Here is a 22,359-nt window from a genome sequence, read left to right on the forward strand (position 1 = left end):
TAAAAAAGCTTAGATAAAAAAACAAGTATAAGATTTAAAAAAATAAGAAGAACAAAAAAATAAAAAAAAGTATTAATAAATAAAATTAGTTGAAAATGAATAGATTAAAAAAATAAATAATAAAATATAAAATAAGAACAAATTAAATATAAAAATAAAATATAATTAAAAAATAATAAAAAAAAAATTAATAAGATAGAAGTATTATAAAAAATAAGATTTTAGTAAAATTATATATATATAAATATAATATATATATATATATATATATTTATATATATTTATTTATTTATTTATTTATTTATTTATTTATTTATCTAATTTTCTTTATTTTTTTTAATAAATAGTTGATTAATAAAATTAGATAAAATAAAATTTGCATTTAATTTAGTTAGATGAATAATAATAAATTGATTTACATTTGGTTAATTATTTTATCTGATTTTATTTAATATTTTAAAAGCATAATAAATGTATTTAAAATATTTATATAGTTATTATATACTATTAATTAAATTAAATTAAAACTTTAATAATATTTATATTACACCAATTCTATTAATTTTTTTTGTTTAAAAAAAAAAAATTGTACATTAAATATATAAATAAATATATTTTATTGCTTTATAGAACAAATTTGATTTTTTAAATTTAAAATAGTATTTATTTAAATGAGTAATACTATTATTTTTTCTATATTATTATGATATTTTATTTTATAATAATAATAATATTTAAATAAAATCAAAATAATATTTTATTTTTATTTTTTTCATTTTTGCATTTCTTTATTAACTTTTTAAGATATTTCAACTAAATTTTTAATTACACCTTATTTAATAATAAATAAATAAAATAATATTAAATAAATAAATTAAATATACTTTCAATTTCAGATTCAGAATTATTAGCAACTAATGCTTTTTTTCGATTCCATATTCTTATAATAATAAATATTTAAATAAATATTAGAATTAGTTTTAAAATATTTAATTTTTTTTTATATTTAATTACAATATCTTGCAATTACATACGGATCAGATTCTTCACATTCTCTTATAATAATAGGGAAATTAGGGTTGCTATTTTTTAAATTCCAATAATTATGATGAACATAATTTCTATTTAATTTATATTATTTTAAAATATATGATATGCACTTAATAATTATTACCTAACCCCTTCTGATCTTTATGAATTTTAACAAAAAACAAATCTTAATTCTCTTAAATTAGAAGACAATAACTTTTACCAAGCACTCATTTATTTTTTTATAATTATTAAAATTATTTTTTACTTAGAAAAAAACTTGATAAAATTATATTAAAATTTATTTATAATGCAAATATTATAATAAACAATATTGAAAAAATTAGAAGAAATATAAAAAATAAATTCTTTTTGAAGATAATAGATATAAGCAAAAAAAAACTAAATTATTATATATTTATGTATAACTAAATTATTTAAATATTAAAAATTAAAATATAAATATATATGTTTAAAATAAAAAATTTTTATAAAAAGATATAGATTTAAAAAAATATATTGCATAATAAAAAAATAGATTTTATTTGCCTAATTGATAGTATTAAAAAATTAAAAAAAAAGAATTTTTATAATTATAAATTATTAAATAAACATGACCAATTTTAATTTAAAATAAAATTATATATATGTATATATATATAAATAAATGTATATATTTATATATATATATTAATAATATATTAATATATTATTATATTAATTTATTAATATATTTATTTCATTTATATTTATATATCTATATATATATATATTTATTTTTATTTTTTAATCTAATATTGAAATTATAATTATTTAAAATTTTTTTTTTTTTTTTTGATATATTTTTTTTTTTTTTTATACATATTTTTATTAATTTTACATTTCTAATTATTTTTATTTTTTCTTCTTTTTTTTTTATTATTTACATTACATTTCTACAATTTTATAATTTTTTATTTATTATAATAGCTGTATATTTTTCTATTTTTAATCTAATGAATTACATTTTATATAAATACAAATTTATAAAAGAAAATTTTTTTTTCTTTTTATTTTTATTTTTTTTTCATTTTTATTTGCTTTTTTTATATTTTAATTTGAAATTACCGCCCTCTTTTTTTTTATGAGTATATATATATATAAATATAAAAAATATTTTTTTAATTATATATATAATTATATATTTATATATTAATTATTTTTTATTTGTATTTATTAACAATAATTATCTTTTTAATATATAGATTTTTAATTAAATTTTTAGTTTTTAATTTAAGTTTATATCAACTTTTTTAATAATTTATGTCTTAATTTGGAAAACTATTATTTGCTTATTTTTTATCTTAAAACAGTTTATTTAATATTTTTATTTAAGGAAGTCTTTATAAGAAGTTTCTTCCTTATTTTATTTTCTTAATTTCTTATTATTATTAATTAACTAATGATATATCTTCATTATCATTAAATTGATTTATATAAATATTGTTTTTTTTTTTTCGACTATTTTTTCAGTATATTAATATAAATAGTTTTTATCTACTTTGGATTCACTTTTCACCAATTTCCTATTTTTAAAAAATTATATTTCAATATAAAAATTAATATCTAATAATTATTTTACTTCTTAGTAGGAATTATATTCATATTTATAATAGGAAACTTTAAATCATTATTTTAAAATGTAAATTCGAATTAATTGATTAATTCACTTTATTTTTGATTTCTTGTGTTTATACTTGATGAAGAGTTTAAATTTTTTATATAATTAATGTTTTTTTAGTTCATTTAATTTTTAACTTTGATTTATTTTATATTTTATCTTTAAAAACGTCCAGTTTCTAATAAATTCATTATTAATGTTTTTGTTTTTATACAAATAATATATATTAATCTTTTAAGACTTATATTGAATTTATGTCTTAAAAAAATATATATTTATCATTCTATTTTAACTTTTAACATAAAATAGTCTATATAATTTATTATATAATAAAATAAGTATTCAATAAATAATAATTTTATTTTTAATGAAATTCTATATAAATATTTATTATTTTAATATTATTATATTTATATATAATAAATCTTTTAATATTTTCTTAAATTAATATATCAATCTTTTTTATGTTTTTTTGTTAAAAATCTTAAGAAAGGAGGAAGAAGAGCAACAAAAGCAATTCCCATTAACTTTTATTTTTAATTTTTTTTTTAATTTTTTTTAATTTAAATAACCATATAATATGTTTATGGTTTAAATATTTCATCCTTAGATTTGAAAGTGCTAATAATTTATCCTGCTTCGCAGGTTAAAAAATTCCAAGAAATTAATCCTATAGCAATACTTCCAATAAAATAATGAGGAGGAATTTATAAATGAGGGAAACTTATATTCATTGCCCAATTAGGAGATCCTGGAAAAAATCTTGTTGAAAGCATATAAAAGAAAAGATCTTTTTTATGTTCTTCTACTTTTTATCTTATCATATTTAGATGTTTTAAAGTTTCTTTTCAATTATTTCCCCGGCAAAGTATTTAGAAATATTAAAACAAATAAATGCTCCTAATGTATTGCACTTTTTATATAATTATTTTAATTTAAATATTATATATTAATACTCATTATATATATTTATTAAATACTGCTAGACAAACAGGAAAACCAACTTATATCCCAAATAATGCTCCTCCTAATAAATTAAAAACAAATGTTCCAGGAATACACCATGTCTATAAGCTTTTTTTGTTTATCGTTTTTTTTTTTTTTTTTAAAGAATAGCATTATTTAAAAAATAATTATATTTGTCGTTTACAATAAAAAATTTGAAGCGACGAATAAGAGTAAAATATAGTAATTCTAATCTAAATTGCTTGACATTATTTTTGAAAATATTTATGCTTTTTCAAAAGACGTAGGAAATCCTACATTTTTAAATCTTTTTATATTGTTTTTTTTTTATGTTATTTAAATAAATTTAATATTAACTCTGGAATAACAGAATTTAAATAAAAAAGAACTCCTATTTGAATTCCTAACCATGCCAGGAAAATAACAGGAATAAATTTCCAACTATATTTTTTAATTGTTTATTATTTCATTTTTTTAGGTTATTTTATATTATAAAAAATAGTTTAAAAATAAATATTTTTAAAATAAGTAAATCAATTATATAATCGATATTAAGTTTTATTTAGCTTATTTAATTTGATATTTTAATTTTAACTTGAAATTTTAATAATTTCTTCATTGTTATTTCATAAAGAACTTATTAAAATGTTAATTAAATTAAAAATAAATTTCTAAATATGTTAAGTAAATAAAAAATTTAAAAATATAAATAGATAAAATTTAGAAGATTATTTAAATTTAATTAAAATTTAATAAAATTCGTGATTAATAATCAAACTAAATTGTAAAATAATGACGAAGGAAGTTAAATAATAGAAATATAAAATGAAAGTAATGAAGAATTTAACTAAATATGAAAACACACACTACAATAATTACGAAAGTATAGAAAAAGCTATAAAAAATTACAAAAAGACGAATATTCATATTAGCTTAATTATCTTTTTAAATACATATTATAGATAAATTTCTAAAAGTTATTTTATTCATTTATATAAAAAATAAGCACAATACCATTTTTTCAACAATTTGCAAGATTAAATTATTAAATACTGTAAGGATTATAATTACTTTTTAATATTTATATTCAAATATAAATTAACAATAAATTATAAATAAAATCGATTATAGAATGATAATAACAATTAATAGAGTATTATTTATTTCTTTTATAATAAAATTATATATATAAACTTTATTAAATTAAAATTGAAGTGTGTTTAAATACAAATAATTTAAAATAACTGATTGATAAATATTTAGATTATGTATTAAAAATCTAATAACCATTATATGTTAATAAATATTAAAAAACTAAGTCTTATAGATAATGCTGATTAAGATAGTAAGTATTGCTATTATTACTGTTTAATGTGGTTTATTTTGTATTTTTTTTGAAAAAAATATATAAAAAAATGACGAAATCCTTTTGTTTTACATTTTTTTATAGATAGTGTGTTTTTAAAAAAAATTCTATAAAAATTAAAAAAAAAGCTGTTAAAAAATAATATTTTAAAATTTAATAAATTGTAAGTAAATAAATAAATGAATATGCATTTAAGAAAATAAATATTACAATGATTTAGAAAATATATAATTAAAAAATAAAAAAAATTAAACTTTTGAAGAAAAATTAATATTATCTACATTATGTATAATTAAATTTATAAACATAATATATTTTTAATTATTAAACTTAAAAAAAAGTTTTATCAATATTTTTAAAAATAATTTATTATCTTTTTATTAGTATAAAATTTAATTATTTATTTTTTTATATTTACTTAAAATGTTTTATATGTGACCAATTAAATTTTTAATCATTAATTATTTTAGACTAATTATATTATATATTAATTTTATTTTTAATTTTTATTTTACTTATAAGTTAAAATAATAATAATGGAAAATGTAAATAATATCATTATATTTTTTTAATTTTTTAAAAATTAAAGAAAGGATAAGTAAGACAAAACGAATTTAATAAATACTTAGAAAAAAATAAAATTACTGATAAATTTACAGATATATTTGTTTAAATTTACGATTAAAAATGCCCAAAAGATCCTATGCTGTAATTTCATTTATATAAAAAAATATTATATATATATACTATTTTTTTTTTTAGAATTGTAAAAGAATAATTTGGATCAAAATTTTTTTTGTAATAATAGGAGATAAATCACAAATTATAGAAAGAAAATGAAAACCTCAAAAAAGAATTAACAAAATTAAAAGATTAAATATAATAAATAAAAAAAGCAAAATGAAATTAAAGAAAAGTTATATATTTATTTAATTATTTAAAAAAATAAATGAAATTTAACATAAATTATATTAAGATTATAAATAAAAGCCATAAATTAATGATTTAAATTAGAAGTAAATGTAAATGCAAAACTATAAAATAAAATAAATTAATATAATTATATATTTCTTATTACAGACAGAGTTATTAATAAATTAATTATTAATTTTTTTTTTTTTTTTCAAGATATAAATTTAATTTAGCCACAAATATTTTAAATTTATAAAGTATCATCAGGTTTTTAACTTAAAACTAATTATTTTAAAGGCGCATTTTAGTGGATTTTTAAAAATTTGTTTTTAATATCAATAATTTTTTTATTATGTAAAGTTTCTTTATGGTAATTTTTAAGACAATTCATATTCTTATATTTATTTTCTATATATGGTAATGGTATTTTGCTTGAAATATTCTTATAAGGTTAACATTAAATTATATTATCATTTGATATATCTTTTTATATAGACATGAAGCAATTTTATTAATCTTAAACCAAAATATGTGATTATTTATTCGAAAAATTATTAAAAAATGATTACTATTTAGTAATTTATTTAAACAATAATTATTTCTAATCAATTTTTTAAAAATTTTTTTAATTCGAATTCTATTTTCTTGGGTGTGAAAATGAATTATATTCTTTAACTTATTTTTCGAATTAAATAATATTTTAGGTAGTATCTGTTAAATTAAAGTATTTTTAATCCAGAATACAGGTTTCAGATTTTTTTTTTTATTATTTTACCTTTAAAGCATTATTATTTTAATTTTAGAAAGTAAAATGCATATGCTAAAGCCTTTATTCAGTAATCTTTTTAAGGTTTTATTGAATTGAAAAATCACTTTTTTATTATGGATTTTTATATATTTTAATCAAATTAGATTTTATATTTTTTAAATCTAAACTAACTGCATTTAATTCAATTAGTTTTTCTTAATTTTGATTATTTTTTTCGATTTAAAACTTGATATGGGAATGTCTATTTTCTATTTTTTATTTATTAACTTCTGAGAAATTATATTCCTATAGTTGCTTTTTACATTAAAAATCATACATTCTCTATTTAATTTAGGTTTTACGGTTTTATATTGCTATTTATAATTATTCTTTTATTTTATTTTAATTAAATATATGTTTATGTTCAAAGTCTAACTTAAACTATTCATAAGTTTTAAATATATGAAGATTATCTATAAATATCTTTTTTTATCAAAATATTAATTATAAATTAAAAATTATAATTTTTGAAATATACTTTTTTATCTATCATAAATATTTCAGCTTCTTATGATATTATTTTGGCATTATATTATCTTTTTGAATTTTCTAAAAGAATTTCTTCTTCACCAAAAAAACTATTTTTAGTTAAAATAACTATGCTTAGCTTAAATTAACCATCTAGTAAATCTTTATTTTATTAACTTTTATTTAACTTATATATTCTTGAGTCTTTAATTTTATTACGATTTTTTAATTCAAATATATTTTCTTATTCAATTATTTTATCTAAATTATATATTTTTGATATTTCAACTTCTCCTTATTTTATCAAATACAGTTTTTCAGAATATTCATTTTCTAAATATAAATTATTCTATTTTATTATTATTATTATTTTTTAGTAAAATATATGAAGAAACCAACATGATTTTATGCTTAATTTTTTTAATATGTTTTTTTATTGATTTTGGTTCAAATCAAAAAATAAAATAATAAATATGCAATTGTATAATCAAATTAAATTATTTTTAAAAAAATCTATTAAAACAAATGCAAACATAAAAAATTGTAGGTTTTTTAGTATTTTTTCATATTATTTATTAATTTTTTTTGTAATTTTTTTAAAAACAACAAAAAAAACAAGAAAAAATTAATAATAGTCTTTTTTATCTTTTGATTGAGTTTTAAAAAATAAAAAACAATGAACAAGTAATATACATATACTTATTCATATTTTTTGTTTTAATTTTATTTTTAAAACTCCAATAAAAAAAAAAAGGTTATAATTATCCATTTTTTCTGGCTTTTTTTTATTTGTTAGTACAGTATTTTAAAAAATTACAAAAAAATAATAATAATATATAATATAAAAATAACTCCTATAGAGAATTTCTAAATTTTCATAAAATGAAGAATTGACAATAATTAAGAATCACTTTCCTTACTTAAAAAAATTAAATTATTATAAAAATATCAAACGGTCCTTTGTTACATATTCATTATATTTTCCCATTATACCTTCAAATGCTTATTTACTTAAAGTCATTAAGTACGAATCCTATCTGCATATAAGGGTAGCAGTTCTTTTTTTATTTTATAAAATAAAAAAGACTTAAGAATAATTTTTTATTTTAATAAAATAAAAAAGATTAAAAAATACCTTGTTTAATTGGTTAGCAGAGCTATTTCTCCAAAAGAATCACCTTATTAATATATACTAATTAAATTCATTGTTGGAAGTACACTTTTTAAAGCTTGTTATTATTGGGAAAATGTAGGATTTTAACTAAAGTCTATCGATAAATGTATTTTTTTGTTTGCGTTTCGATTATCTGAAACTAATCTAGATATTTGTAAATAGAATATATATGTTTTTTATTATTAGTACAATTTAAAAAAAAACACTTAAGTAGTTGATTTTGGTCTTGCTTCTTGCTTTTAAATAATTTATTAAGCATTCAATTTTTTAATTTCTAAATCTTAAACTAGACAATAAAAAGATCCTTTTAAATTATAAATATTTTTTTTTTAAATAAAAAACAAATAAATAACTAAAATTTAAATATAATAATTAAACCTTTTAATACTATATAATAAAGGTGTCCTTAATCACCTTTTTTTATTAAAAAATAAAAATATTAAAATATTAAATAAAAATTTTATATAAAAAATATCAATATACCAAAATTAAATAATATTTCATTTTTTTAACAAAATTAAAGTTTAAGTGACTAAAATAAATTTTTAGAAATAGTATTAATTTATAATAAATCTTTTCTTTATTGAAAAAAACTTAAACTCTCAATGACTTTATATAAAACTTCTATTTCTTTCTTTGTTTTATATTTACTTTACATTAAAATCTAAATTACTGCCTTTTAAGAAAAAAAAATATATAAACTTAATTTTTATTTTTATTTTTATTTTTATTTTTACATTAGCATGATCTTAATTTTTCAAAGATATTTCATTTGCTTAAAATATATATTCAGGTACATGAAATACTGCTTATCTTCTTTTGATAAAGTTTTGGTTTAAAACAAATTATTTAGCTTTTTATTCATTTTAATAGTCCTCACCAATAGCTATTGTCTTTATTCTTTTAAAAAATGCACTTTTTTGTAAATTTTAGTTATTATTATCTGACTCAGTATCTGAAATATTATATTCTAAACTTAAATGTCTATCATGAAAATTACTATCAAAAGATTAATTACAAGAGATAGAATACTAACTTTTCATAGTAAAGTCTTTTTTACTTTATTTAATAAAATTTATTTTTCTTTAATTTTAATTTTAATTATATTTATAATTTTTTATTTTTATTGATTTTAAAAATGTTTTTATTTTAAAAAAACTTATGGTAAATATGATAAATATCAAATTTGTTATAAAAAATAATTAAATATTATTAATTCTAATATTATTATAATAAACTTATTTTATATAACATTTTTTTTTTTTTTTTTTTTAGATTTATTATAATTTTTTTTTTTTTTTTTTTTAGATTAATTTTTATTAATGAACAATTATAATTTTATAGTTTTTATTAATTTTATTTTTACTCTAATTATTTAAATATTTAATAACAAAAAATATCCTTAATTAAATATAAAATTAAAACAAAATTTATTTTAGATATTATTTTATTATTATGCTATTTTATTTTTATTAAGAAAGATTTAATTTTTATATGTTGATATGTTGTATAGTATGGTTATTCAAAATTATAAACTTAGATTTTGCTTCTATATGTTCTTTTTTCCATTCTTTAAAATTTATAATTTTAATATAAGAGATTAAAAGCTAAATTAGATATTTAGTGATACAAATTTTATTTTTTATATTAAAATGAAAATATTTTTTATAAAGATATGATTATATCCTTATTTTAATAATCATTAAAATTTTAAAACTTTTTTTAATTATTAATATCCTAATTATAATTATAAATAAAATTAAATTTATTTCTTATTTAATTATTTATAGTCGAATTTTCTAGACCTTATTTCTAACTATTCTATTAATATCTATTTTATAAAAAAGTATTTTTAAAAAAATCACTTATATTTCTATTTTGATATAAGAATATATAAAAGGGTTCTTTAAATAATAAATAAAATTAAGACATTGAATACTCGTTACATAAAATTAAACGAAATTACATTTATTTTTGGTTTTTTTATTTTTAATTATTAATTTCAATCATATATATGTACATCATAATTGCATCTTTCTATTTAAATGATTCTCCAATTCCGATAATTAAGTAATATGTATTCTTAGAAATACCTAATATTATAAAAGTAATCCACATAATATTTTACCTTTTACTAAAAAATATTTATTTTATTCATTACAAAAAATAATTTAGTTTCATTAAATTTATCTTATATTCCTTAAATTATTTTACAAATATAAATTAAAAAACAAATAAAAATACTTCTTCAGAATGTCAATATATAATATTTTATATTTAAAGCTCAATAAAAAAAATAATAAACATTTTATAAAAATATTTATTTATAAAATGAGTAAATAAATATAAATAACTAAATTAATTAAATCTATACAATATTAAGCTTTTTTATCTATATAATATCTAAAGAATTATGATATATAATCAAACCTATGTTTTTATTTTGAATTTTTGAAATAAAATACACATAAATATTATATTTTGTTTACTTATTTGTTATTTAAAGAGAAACATTTTAATTTGATTTATTTAAAGCATAATTATTAATAAAAAAATTAAACTTACTAATTTATATAAAAATGTAGTTTATAAAAAGATTAAAAATATATTAATTTTTGTAATAGTATCTAAAAAATTATTTATATATTAATCTTATTTTAATTATTAATTAACTATAACTAATTTAATTATATTATATTCGATTATAATCGGTTATTATATTAATTATTTATATGACATTAATAAGGTTATTTATTAACTTATAATATATTGTTTTTCTAATGAGTTACCATTTAAATTATTAATTTTACGTTCTATTTAAAATATGTATTTTGTAATATTTAAATTAAAAATTAAATAAAAAATATAAATGTAGTGTTTACAATTTTATATTTATTTAAACTTAATGTTTTAATTTTTACTTTTAAAATTTATTGAAAATTATAATAGATTAAATTATTTTTAAAAATGAGTAATAATAATTAATATTTTATTAAAAAAATATTAAAATAAATTAAAATTTTCATTTAATTTTATTATCCTTCTACTAAATTATTGATAAATACTTAAATATATATTATTAAAATATAAAAAAATTAAATTAAAAATAAATACAAGTATTCACACATATTTCTATAAATCAAATTATATTTTTTGAATCATATAACACTTTCATATAAGAAACTAAATAAAAAAAATATTAAAAAAAAGTAAATCAAAATATTAAAAAAAAAAAAAAAAAAATTGAATTATATAATAAAAAAAAAATGTAACAATAAATTGATTTATATGTTTTTGATTTTGATCATACAATAATAAATGTCAATAGTGATACTTTTATATATAATTTATTCCCATAATAAACACTTCCTTAAAATCTAAAATAATAATATAAGGTTGGCTAATGGACATAATTTATGAATTTAACATTAGAGTGCTTAAAAAAAGATCATAATATACCTAGTTTAAAAATAAAAGAGTAAATCGAAAAAAGTCAATTAGTACCAGGAATGTTAGATTTATTTAAAAAAATAAAAGAAAAAAATGGTGAAATTATAATATGTAGCGATTCAAATAGCAATTTTATTAATTGGATATTAGAAATAAATAATTTAACTGATTATTTTGCATAAGTGTTTACAAATACTTGCTGTGTCTTGAATGATTAGTTAGTTGTAACTCCTTTTACTTCAAATCATTAATGTTAAAATTGTGTTTTAACCCCAAATATTTGTAAAGGAAAGATAATAGAATAATATAATTAGAATAATAAATTTAAAAATATACACTATTTTGGAGATGGAGAAAATGACTTTTGTCCTATTTTGAAATTAAAAGATTAGAATTCTACTGCTTTTATAAGAGAAGGATTTGCTTTAGAAAAAAAAGTAAAAAATTTTTAATTAAAAAACAACTAACTAAAGTGCAATGTTATTTTTTGGAAAGATGCTTATGATATTTTGAGATAAATGATTTGATTTTTCTTTAAAATAATATATCTATTTAATATATAAAATTATTTATTTTATAAATCAGAAAAAATATATTAAAACAATAATAATTTATGTTTATATATTAATAAAATATTTAAAATATAAGATATTATTATATAAAAATAATTAATATATATATTACTTAAAATTAAATATATAAAACGTTTAAATGAATAATAATTTTAAATATTTTTTTTTAAAAAATATATATTTTGATAAATAATAATTAATAATATTATTTAAAAAATAATAAAATAACCATTTTATTATTTAAATATTGACTATTGACTACAAAATAATTAATCTAACCAAAATAAATACAATATTTTAAATATATATAATCAAAAAAACAAATATAATAAAATTTTAACTGTTATTTTGTTAATAAAAATATAAATATGGATATTTAAAATAATTTTACAAAAGAAATAAAAAAACGACTTTCAGTGTCTAAGAATATAATCCATAAACATTAAATTGAGTAAAATCACATAAACTAATTATTTAATTAATAATAAAACGAAGATCATGAAGGAAAAAATAATTATTAAAAATCCAATCTGGCAATATAATTAGAATCTGACTAATAAGAAAGAAACAAAACAGAAACTGATTAAATAAAAAGGCTTGAGACTGATTTAACAAATAGATTAGACACTAATTAAGCATAAGAATTAATAGAAAAAAAAGAAAATAATTCGCAATAAGAAAAGTCCCAAGAAGTACTATAAATAATTGATTCAGAATTCGATGCCATAGGAGGTTTAGAAGATGGTTTAAAAACAAAAGCTCTTTTTTCGAGATATTTATTAATAGATTAAGCCGTTTCTGTGTTTTCATTTAGTTCTGTAATAATAGCAGTTATAGAATATGATTTAGAATTCGATGAAAGAGAAGAATTAATAGCTTTAACAATGTTATGGATGACAACAATATTAACATTATAGTAAAAAAAACAAAAAAATTTCGAAAAATATATTTAAAATATAACAAAAAAAAAGTTATGTTAATATTAACAATTTTTAGATATTAAGCCAAATTAGAATGGTTAAAAACACGAAAAATAATAGGATTGCGATAAAATATAATATCAGCTGGATATTTAAAGCCATTATTATTAGAATTAATCATAACATTAATACATCCAATGCCCTGGTTGTGGAAATAAAGATTATACTTTGACAATGAAGCTTCAGGAGATCTATAAATGTATTATCATGCAAATGAAATTTTAACTTTATTTATGCTTTTGAGAGTTTACTTATGATAAGGACATTAATTATTATGTCTGTTTGGTATAATAATAGAACTTAAAGAGTTTGTAATATGTATGCGAGTGAAGCCAACCTTTTATTTGTAATTAAATGTATTTTGAAAATAAATCCTTATACTCTGGTATTTTCTGCTATGTCTATTTCTGTTTTTTATTTTGGATTTGCTATTAGAATATGTGAATCTCCTTTATAAAGGTTTTTTTTTTTTAATTTATATATATCATTTTTATTTTTAGAGATAAAGATAATTAATTATTCCATAATATGCTTAACTCTATGTGGAATATTATTATTACTATGACTACTGTTGGATATGGAGACTATTTTGCTCAAACTCACTTAGGAAGATTTGTGATTTTCTTTGTTTGTATGTGGGGTGTCTTTATTGTATCTATGATGGTTATTACTCTTAATAATACTTTAGAAACATCAAATTTAGAAAACAAAGCTATTGTTGTTGTTTAAAGACTATAAATAAAAAATGAAATGAAATAATATGCCGCTTTTGTTTTAACTTCAACTATAAAAACGTATTTATTAAATAGAAAATAATAACTTACTAAAGATTTTAAAAAACAGTATACATTTTATGTATTTTTTAACTTTTTATTTTTAATTATATTTTTTTTCTTTCATATTAGCTTATATAGCTTTTTTAAATTTTTTTATTAGATTTTAAATTAAACTTAGATTTTATTTGCATTAATTAAAAATTGCTTAGAGATAATATAGAGACATGACTGATGAAAATTTAACTGAAGAAATGGTTTTTTATTTTAAATTAACTTTTTTTCATTTATTATTTAATTTTTTAAATCAAGGGAAGATAATTTAATTATATGAGAGATTATTTTTAATCTTTAAATTCTAAATAAAATGCATATTTAGACTTAAACTTATAATTAATGAGGCATTTAAAAGCAGATTAAAAAGACATAAGTTAATATTAATAAAAAGTTAAAATTTAATATAGTGTTAAAAAAAGAGATAAATCAATAACAAATACAAATTTATAATAAAAAAATTCATAAAATGTAGTTGGATCTATAAAAAGTATAGAAAAAAATTTCTTAAGTTAAATCTTACAAAATAATTAGTGAAATACTGCCTAAATGAAAATATGATTTTTAATATAAATAATAAAAATGGATTTGACAATATAATAAATATATTAAATATTAATTACTTAAATTTTTCATATATTAAAATCTTTATAAATTTAATAACCTAAAATATAAATTAATTATTTAAGTAATTAAACAAATAAAGAAAACAATAATTAATAATACTTTATTTATATATTTTTTATTATTTTTTCTCTATAAATATTCTATTTTTTATTTTTATTTATTTTATATGGTTTCTTAATTTTAAATTAGAGTTCCATTATTCAGGGTTTTAAAATTTTTGTATCTTATATGTTGTTATTTTTCAAGAACTTCATTGTCTAATGTAAAATAATATAGAAAAAATTTTAGACGAATACTATTAAATTAATAAATCATTTATAATTTGTAAAATTATTTATATATATTTTGATTATAATGTACATTAATATAGAGTAAGGTTTCTAAAAAAAAAATATGTATTTTTTGTATTAATTTATAATTAAAACTATTATTTTTTAAGGTCTTTTTGCATTAATTATTATTATATTATATTTTTAATTTTTAATTAAATAAAATAATTAACTTTTCATACTTTGGATTTATTTAATAAATAATATAAAAAAAATTATTTTTTATCATGATTTTTAAACTTTTTAAAAATTCAGATTCTATATTAATTTTTTTCTATAATTTTATAGAAAAATAAAATCTATTTATCTTCTAATAGTTCTTTTATGTTTACTTCTTTATTTTATATTATTAAGTTTTTTATTTTATAAATATTAATATTCATATTATTTAATAAAAATTTTATTTAGATATATTCTTAAATTTTAAATAAATATTTTGTCTATTTTTTTTGTAATTTTATTTAAAATTAAAAATAAATTATTAATAAATAAAAAAATAAAAACCCTATACCTTTATTTATTTTGACTCAGTTTTTTAAAAAAATAAAATAAGCAAATCATATAATAATTTCTATCTATTTAATTTTTAAATTTAACTATCTAAGTTTGATTTTCTGCTGTTAAAGTTAAACCTTGGTATGTTTAACATCTAAATATTTTTGGATTTAAATAATAAAAATAAACATTTATAACAACTGTAAAACAGAATAAAAGAAAATAATAATAATAAATATATATTTTAAAAATTAATTTTTTTAAATTATAGTAAAAAAATACAAAATACATATATATTTTTTTTTCTTGAAATTAAAAATAAAAATATGGGGTGTTGCAAATCATTTGAAGAAACCTAAACAATTGAAAATGGTTAATAATGTTTAGATTATTTAACGATATCATCTTTTTCATAAAAATCAAATAAATCAGCTTATAATAAGAATTAAATTCCTTTGAATTTGAACATTAAAGATTCCAATTATATACTAGAAGTAAAAAAAAAAAACTTGAGATAAAATAAATTAAAAAGGAAAAGGACTTATTTTAAAATCCAAATTCATTAGAGATAGGATATTTAAATTAAAATCAAATTAAATACTCATAAAAAGATTTATTTTCTTAATATAAAATCGGTAAATATTTAGGTTAAGGCGGTTTTGGCACAGTATGCGTAGTAATTCATAAAACAACAAAAATAAAACGCGCATTAAAAACGATAGGTAAATGTCAATTATCAATAAAAGAATAAATAAAAATACTTTAAGAGATAGAAATAATGAAAGAAATAGATCATCCAAATGTAGTAAAAATACTCGAGCACTATTAGGATTAATAACATCATTATTTAATTATCGAGTAAAAATTAAAAAATTAAATAGACATATTTATAAAAAATAAAAAGACATTTAGAAGGAGGTGACCTTTTTAATCGAATAGTTAATTTAAAATAATTCAATGAATAGTAAGCAAGTGAATATATGCGATAAGTGCTAAGTGCAATATCATATTGTCATTCATTAAATATATTACATTGTGATTTAAAGCCTGAGAATATAATATTTTAAAGCAAAAATATAAAAAATAATACTTTAAAAGTAATAGACTTTGGTTATTCAATAAAAACTTAACAAAACGAAAAAATTAAATAAAAATCAAGAACTTTAAACTACTAAGCTCCTGAAGTTCTTAAAGAAAATAATTATGATGAAAAATGTGATGTTTGGTCTCTTGGGATTATTCTATTTACAATGCTAGTTGGATTTAATCCTTTTTAAGGAGATACTAGAGATGAAATTTTATAAAGTATTGAAGATTTTAAATATAAAAGTAAACTTGATAATATTAGCGAAAATGCAAAAAAATTAATCCTCTAAATGTTATAAATAAATCCTTGTTAAAGAATTAGTTCCTAAGAAGCTTTATAGTAAGATTGGATTAGACTTAAAATTAAATAAAATGTTCTTAATGAAAATTTATTATAAAATTTAACTATTTTTTCTTTTAAAAATTAGTTAAAAAACGCTATTCTTAATATTATATGTGTGCATTTTTTACCTTATAAATAAAGAAAAGCTTTAATGTAATATTTTCAAGAACTAGATTGCAATAAGGATGGGATATTATCTAAAAATGATTTAAAATATGTTTATTTTAAAGCATTTAGTAATAATTAATAAAAAATTGAAAATTCAATATAATTTAAAGAAAGCTTAAGCTCTTCTTAATTTTCAGTTAATTGTGCTAATAAATAAACTATTTTATAATAAGAAGACATATTTGAGAAAGTATTCGAATATTTTGATGATGTATTTTTTGTAAGTTCTTTTTTTATATTTATAATTTTTTTAAGAATAATTAAGTATTTATAACTAAAGTTTGCTTAGAAAAATTAATTTAGAATACTGTTTCTTAAAGATAATGGGATTTTATACTTTAGAAATGTAACTCAAATTAAAGTTTAGAGGTATATTATTCTATTCTATTATTATATTATTATTTTTATACAATTTTTTAAAACATTTAAATTATATTTTTTTTAAGATTAATCGCAATTAATTTATTAATTTAATTAAAAAATGGCTTAAGAAAGATATATATAAATATAAAAACTATTTCGAATTAAAAAAACAGGAAATTAATTTTAATACTTTACAAAATAATTAATAATGATTTTTTTTTTAAATTAAATAAACTATATTTAAGATTAAATATATTAAAATACATACATATAAATTAAAAAATACATATAAAAATTAATAATTTATATATATTTTTTTTTAACTTCTATTTATTTTACAAAAACTCAATCAACAAAATACCATTATCCATCAATTTTTTCTCGAATTTTTTAATTTTTTTGATTGAGTTTTTATTAAAAAATAGAAACAATAAATATTAATAAATAATATATAATACAAGTATAATCTATAAAAATATTAACTAAAAAAAGAATTATAAAATAATAATATTTCAAATTAAAATTAAAAAAATGATAAAAGATTACGATTATTTATTCAAGCTAGTAATAATAGGAAATAGTGGTGTTGGAAAATCATCATTATTGCTAAGATTTAGTGACGATTAATTTAATGAAAATTACTTGACAACAATTGGCGTCGATTTTCGTTTCAGGACTTTAAATATAGATTAAAAGCAAGTCAAATTATAAATATGGGATACTGCTGGTCAAGAAAGATTTAGGACAATAACTTCTGCATATTATAAAGGAGCGGATGGAATAGTTATTGTATATGATGTTACAAATTAGAGTTCTTTTGATGATATTGATAAATTTTGGATAAGTGAAGTGGAATCTTATGCTGAAAAAAATGTTGAAGTTTTATTAATAGGTAATAAAATAGATCTTAATGCTTAAGTTTCCAATGAAAAAGCAAAAGAATATGCTAAAAATAAAAATATGGAATTTTTCGAAGCCTCCGCTAAAACTTCAGACACAGTATAACTTGCTTTTTTAACTTTGACAAGGAATCTTATAGCGAAGTAACAAAAAAATTAAACATAAGCATAAGGTTAACTATAAAAATAAAATAATAATAAATCAGATTTTAATTTAAATAAAATAAATATGGAATAAAATTAGAAAGGAGGATGTTGTTGAAAATAAAATAAAATATTTTTTATTTAAATTTTTTTGTTTTGTTTTACATATTTAATTATAAAAATAATTAATATAAATTAATTTATATATTATTACACACAAAAATTATTTAAAATTATATAAATATTCTTTTAATATATTATTGTATATTTTTAAAAGTAAAAACTAAACGACTTATAAATAATAAAATTATTAACTTTTTATTTAAAACATTAATTTTAGTTTAATTATTTTTTTAAAAAAGTGCGGATTACATTTGAATATAATGCTTTAAAATATTACAAATTATATATTAAAAATAATATTATGCATCATTTTTAAAAAAATATAATATTTAATAACATTTAACTAGATTTCTGATTTTTAATATTTTTAAAAATTAATTAAACAAAATAATTATATATTTATAAAAAGTATATATTTAATGTATAAAATCGAATTTTCTAAAAAAGATTAGAAATTAAAAGTTATGAGAATAAAATATTTTATTATATATAAGTTATTTATATATTTAAATATAAAAATTTAATTCTTTTAATAATTATTCATAACTATTTATTGACTTAGTTTTATTAATTTTCGTAAAATAAATTTATTTACTATACTATTTATTCTTAGTTAATATTTTCAATTTATGTTATATCTATCTAATTATACTTTTTTATAAAAAAAATGTAAAATATTATTATAATTTTTTAAATACTTTTAATAAATATAGAATTCCTTTGGCATATTTTTAATAATCTTTTCCAATATCCTAATCAAGAGCTTTTATTTTTTTTTCTATATAAAGACACAACTCTTATGATTATTTTTTTTCTTATTAATAGTTTTTTTATAAAAATTCGCAAATTTTTTAACAAATTTTTTTTCTTAATTATTAATCTTATTATTTTTTTTCATTAATTTATTCTTTTTCTATTAACCTATTGTCATTAATATCTTCTAATTTTTAAATATCTTTTAAATTCATTGATATTAAAGAATTTTAACTTATTTCTTCGTATTAAATATTATCTAAAATATTATTATCTTTTTTTTTATTTTATAAATAAATTTTTATCTATATATATTTTACTTAATATTTATTCTTATTTTTAAAATTCATTAATATCTCCTAATGTTTCTAAAATAATTTTTTATTTTATATTTTATATTACTAAATACAGTTTTTCTTTTAAATTTTAAAGTCCATTATTCTATTAATTAAAATTTCAATAAAAAAAATTAAATTTATTTAAAATAAAATAAATAATAATTACTTCTTTTAAATTATTTATATAATTATATATATTATGAAAAGACTTTCCTATAGTAAAATTAAATAAGTCAATACATTCAATAGTTTTTAAATCCAATTTTTCACAAATATACTCTAGTTCCTGTAATCTATCGTTTTCAATTTTTTATTATTCTATTTATTCTTATATTTAATTTAGCCTATTTTTTAATAATCCTAGATTATTAATTTCAATCTCTTAATGTTTTTTATCATCGATTTCATTATTATTTTATTATTTTCGAGGTTTTGGATATTCAAAAGATTTTTAATTATTAAATTTTCGATTTTAAAGATTTTAAGAATTATTTTCAATGCTTTAAATTATATTCAAGTTAGAAATGTTTAAATCTTCATTTAATATTTGAAGTTCTATTTTATTTTTTTTGTAATTTTTTTTGCTTTAATTTTTATTTTAAAATTTGCTGTATGTTTTTTATCCAACTTTTAAGTTATTTAAATATTTAGATTTTTTAATTTAATTTTTTTAAGTTTGCTTTTTATTGCTTTTTTCTTAATTTTGAATATCTTCAATTATTATAGAACTTGTTTAATTAAAAGAAGAATACAAATTGATATCCTCAACAATTAATTCAGTAAGATTATCAATATCTTTTTTATTCTATTTAAAATTTTTTAATGTTTATTGCTAAATAATAAAAAAAATACCTAGTTATTATTTTTGTCTATCACATTCTTTTGCTCTTCTATAAAGAAAAAATTTTAATAAATATAAAAAAATAATTTTCTAAAAGAATAAATTATTCTTTAATATTATTTTTACATTCAAAAGTTGATTTGCCTTCTATTATACGTTATCCAGCATATATTGCATTTATCAGTTTTTTATTTTTAATATTCATACCTTTAACATTTTAATTATAATATTGCTTGAAGTCTTATACTTAATCAAATTTGAGAGTTGCACTATTTTTATTTATTTATAAAAAGATTGTATCAAATATATTCATGTTTTATTGTATTAATAAAATTAATACTGTGAATTCTCGCCTAAAAAATTAACAATTATTTCCTATTTTCCAACAAATTATACCTTATATTATTATTATTTAAAAAATATATAAGAAATTAAATATATTTATTATAAAAAATTACAAATGATGGCCACCAAGGATAACCTTTTAATTTAGCCCATACAACTTAATTTTTTTTAATTGCTTTTTATGAACTCATTTTATTTTTATTTGTAATTATTTATATTTTTTTCTCCTTTATTTTGAATTCTTAATTTTTATTTTAATATATATATTATATTATATATATATATATATATATATATATATATATATATATATATATATATTATGTTTTTTTATGCTTAACTAGAAATTAAATTTTACAATAATTATTTGTATTTTTAATTATTTTTTTTCCCACCCCTAATATTATTTTTGTTTTTTTTAATTTACATTATTTTATTTCATTTAATTAAATCTTTGATTTTTATATTTTTTTTTTTTCATAAGAAACTACAAATTCAGAACTAAATAAAAAAATTATTTAAATATTAAACATATTAAAAAAAAAAAAAATAACATACACATATTTTAATTTAAAATTATATATATTAAATAATTAATTAATTTATATTAATATTTTAAAATAATTATCAATTAAAATTATATTAACAATATATGTAAAAATGATTTTATTTATTCATTAATAAATAAAAAATTTATATATTTTCTGATATTTAATATAAAAATTATAGTCATATTATATTATATTACCTATATTTATATCAATTTGTACTTCAATTATTAATTAATCTATTTATTTTTAAAGAGTATTTTTAGAATCATAAAAAATAAAACGAATATGATATTTGTATATATTTTATTATATATAATGGAATATTTATAATTATATAATTATTTTAATAATTAAAGTTAACCTGTTTTATTCTAAAACCATAAGCTTGTAAAGATTTTACATTAATGTAAGTCCATTAATAGTAATAACTTAAATTTTTTTAAAAAATATCAAAACAATAAAACACTAAAATATGTATATATAATTATATTTAAATATATTTTTTATATATAATATATTTAATTTTTTTTGATTTTTGTTTTTTTATTTTTATTTTAAACATAATTAAATTTGGAAAAAATATATAAAAAAATAAAATTTAAATATGAAAAATCTATTTAAGTTAAAATAAAAATTAACTAGTTTTAAAATATTATTCAATAAATTTATTTTAAATTAATAAATAAAAATAAAAGTATTTGAATAATTCTGGTTTAAAAAGGCATATATACATATTATTTAA

The 22,359-nt window shown here is 14.9% G+C and overlaps 7 protein-coding genes across 7 annotated transcripts, besides 24 other annotated features; 3 read left to right on the top strand and 4 right to left on the bottom strand. All coding sequences in view use genetic code 6, as the record gives it.

Moving 5' to 3' along the window:
• The first annotated feature begins 105 nt into the window (after window positions 1-105).
• Window positions 106-194: a microsatellite.
• Window positions 117-170: a microsatellite.
• Window positions 195-231: 37 nt separating the features above from the next.
• Window positions 232-281: a microsatellite.
• Window positions 269-317: a microsatellite.
• Window positions 318-772: 455 nt separating this feature from the next.
• Window positions 773-1,263, bottom strand: IMG5_169800 (NADH dehydrogenase, putative; the record flags this gene model as incomplete). The annotated part of the gene is made up of 4 exons (XM_004029905.1): window positions 773-831; window positions 885-940; window positions 1,035-1,121; window positions 1,175-1,263. The coding sequence occupies 4 exons, from the start codon at window positions 1,261-1,263 to the stop codon at window positions 773-775; spliced, it is 291 nt and encodes a 96-aa protein (XP_004029953.1).
• Window positions 838-874: a microsatellite.
• A 406-nt stretch (window positions 1,264-1,669) lies between the features above and the next one.
• Window positions 1,670-1,716: a microsatellite.
• Window positions 1,670-1,802: a microsatellite.
• A 45-nt stretch (window positions 1,803-1,847) lies between these two features.
• Window positions 1,848-1,898: a microsatellite.
• Window positions 1,853-1,898: a microsatellite.
• Window positions 1,899-2,064: 166 nt separating this feature from the next.
• Window positions 2,065-2,114: a microsatellite.
• Window positions 2,065-2,116: a microsatellite.
• Window positions 2,065-2,130: a microsatellite.
• Window positions 2,066-2,107: a microsatellite.
• Window positions 2,067-2,129: a microsatellite.
• Window positions 2,131-2,576: 446 nt separating the features above from the next.
• IMG5_169810 (snare associated golgi, putative) lies at window positions 2,577-5,479 on the bottom strand (the record flags this gene model as incomplete). The annotated part of the gene is made up of 6 exons (XM_004029906.1): window positions 2,577-2,594; window positions 3,670-3,763; window positions 3,840-3,962; window positions 4,013-4,096; window positions 4,665-4,725; window positions 5,440-5,479. 6 exons carry the CDS (start codon window positions 5,477-5,479, stop codon window positions 2,577-2,579), a joined length of 420 nt encoding a protein of 139 aa, XP_004029954.1.
• Window positions 3,213-3,249: a microsatellite.
• Window positions 4,226-4,263: a microsatellite.
• A 2,637-nt stretch (window positions 5,480-8,116) lies between the features above and the next one.
• On the bottom strand, window positions 8,117-9,041 carry IMG5_169820 (hypothetical protein; the record flags this gene model as incomplete). The annotated part of the gene is made up of 4 exons (XM_004029907.1): window positions 8,117-8,267; window positions 8,345-8,387; window positions 8,762-8,797; window positions 9,035-9,041. The coding sequence occupies 4 exons, from the start codon at window positions 9,039-9,041 to the stop codon at window positions 8,117-8,119; spliced, it is 237 nt and encodes a 78-aa protein (XP_004029955.1).
• Window positions 9,042-9,088: 47 nt separating this feature from the next.
• Window positions 9,089-9,119: a microsatellite.
• Window positions 9,120-9,472: 353 nt separating this feature from the next.
• Window positions 9,473-9,536: a microsatellite.
• Window positions 9,537-11,572: 2,036 nt separating this feature from the next.
• Window positions 11,573-11,627: a microsatellite.
• Window positions 11,585-11,650: a microsatellite.
• Window positions 11,651-12,126: 476 nt separating this feature from the next.
• Window positions 12,127-12,158: a microsatellite.
• A 1,480-nt stretch (window positions 12,159-13,638) lies between these two features.
• Window positions 13,639-14,765, top strand: IMG5_169830 (small-conductance calcium-activated potassium channel protein, putative; the record flags this gene model as incomplete). Its single annotated transcript, XM_004029908.1, has 4 exons — window positions 13,639-13,844; window positions 13,886-14,227; window positions 14,322-14,415; window positions 14,688-14,765. The coding sequence occupies 4 exons, from the start codon at window positions 13,639-13,641 to the stop codon at window positions 14,763-14,765; spliced, it is 720 nt and encodes a 239-aa protein (XP_004029956.1).
• Window positions 14,766-16,042: 1,277 nt separating this feature from the next.
• On the top strand, window positions 16,043-18,026 carry IMG5_169840 (protein kinase domain protein; the record flags this gene model as incomplete). Its single annotated transcript, XM_004029909.1, has 2 exons — window positions 16,043-16,521; window positions 16,568-18,026. 2 exons carry the CDS (start codon window positions 16,043-16,045, stop codon window positions 18,024-18,026), a joined length of 1,938 nt encoding a protein of 645 aa, XP_004029957.1.
• Window positions 17,878-17,916: a microsatellite.
• A 128-nt stretch (window positions 18,027-18,154) lies between the features above and the next one.
• IMG5_169850 (Ras family protein, putative) lies at window positions 18,155-19,044 on the top strand (the record flags this gene model as incomplete). The annotated part of the gene is made up of 2 exons (XM_004029910.1): window positions 18,155-18,666; window positions 19,029-19,044. The coding sequence occupies 2 exons, from the start codon at window positions 18,155-18,157 to the stop codon at window positions 19,042-19,044; spliced, it is 528 nt and encodes a 175-aa protein (XP_004029958.1).
• Window positions 19,045-19,673: 629 nt separating this feature from the next.
• Window positions 19,674-19,709: a microsatellite.
• Window positions 19,710-20,310: 601 nt separating this feature from the next.
• On the bottom strand, window positions 20,311-22,008 carry IMG5_169860 (pwwp domain protein; the record flags this gene model as incomplete). The annotated part of the gene is made up of 7 exons (XM_004029911.1): window positions 20,311-20,770; window positions 20,848-20,990; window positions 21,062-21,117; window positions 21,180-21,293; window positions 21,494-21,567; window positions 21,815-21,853; window positions 21,979-22,008. Coding segments are annotated over 7 exons (831 nt in total), but the record flags the coding sequence as incomplete, so codon positions are not given.
• Window positions 21,324-21,387: a microsatellite.
• Window positions 22,009-22,359: the final 351 nt, after the last annotated feature.

Source organism: Ichthyophthirius multifiliis, assembly GCF_000220395.1.
Source record: "Ichthyophthirius multifiliis unplaced genomic scaffold scaff_1120509251253, whole genome shotgun sequence".
In the NCBI taxonomy this organism is placed as follows: domain Eukaryota; phylum Ciliophora; class Oligohymenophorea; order Hymenostomatida; genus Ichthyophthirius; species Ichthyophthirius multifiliis.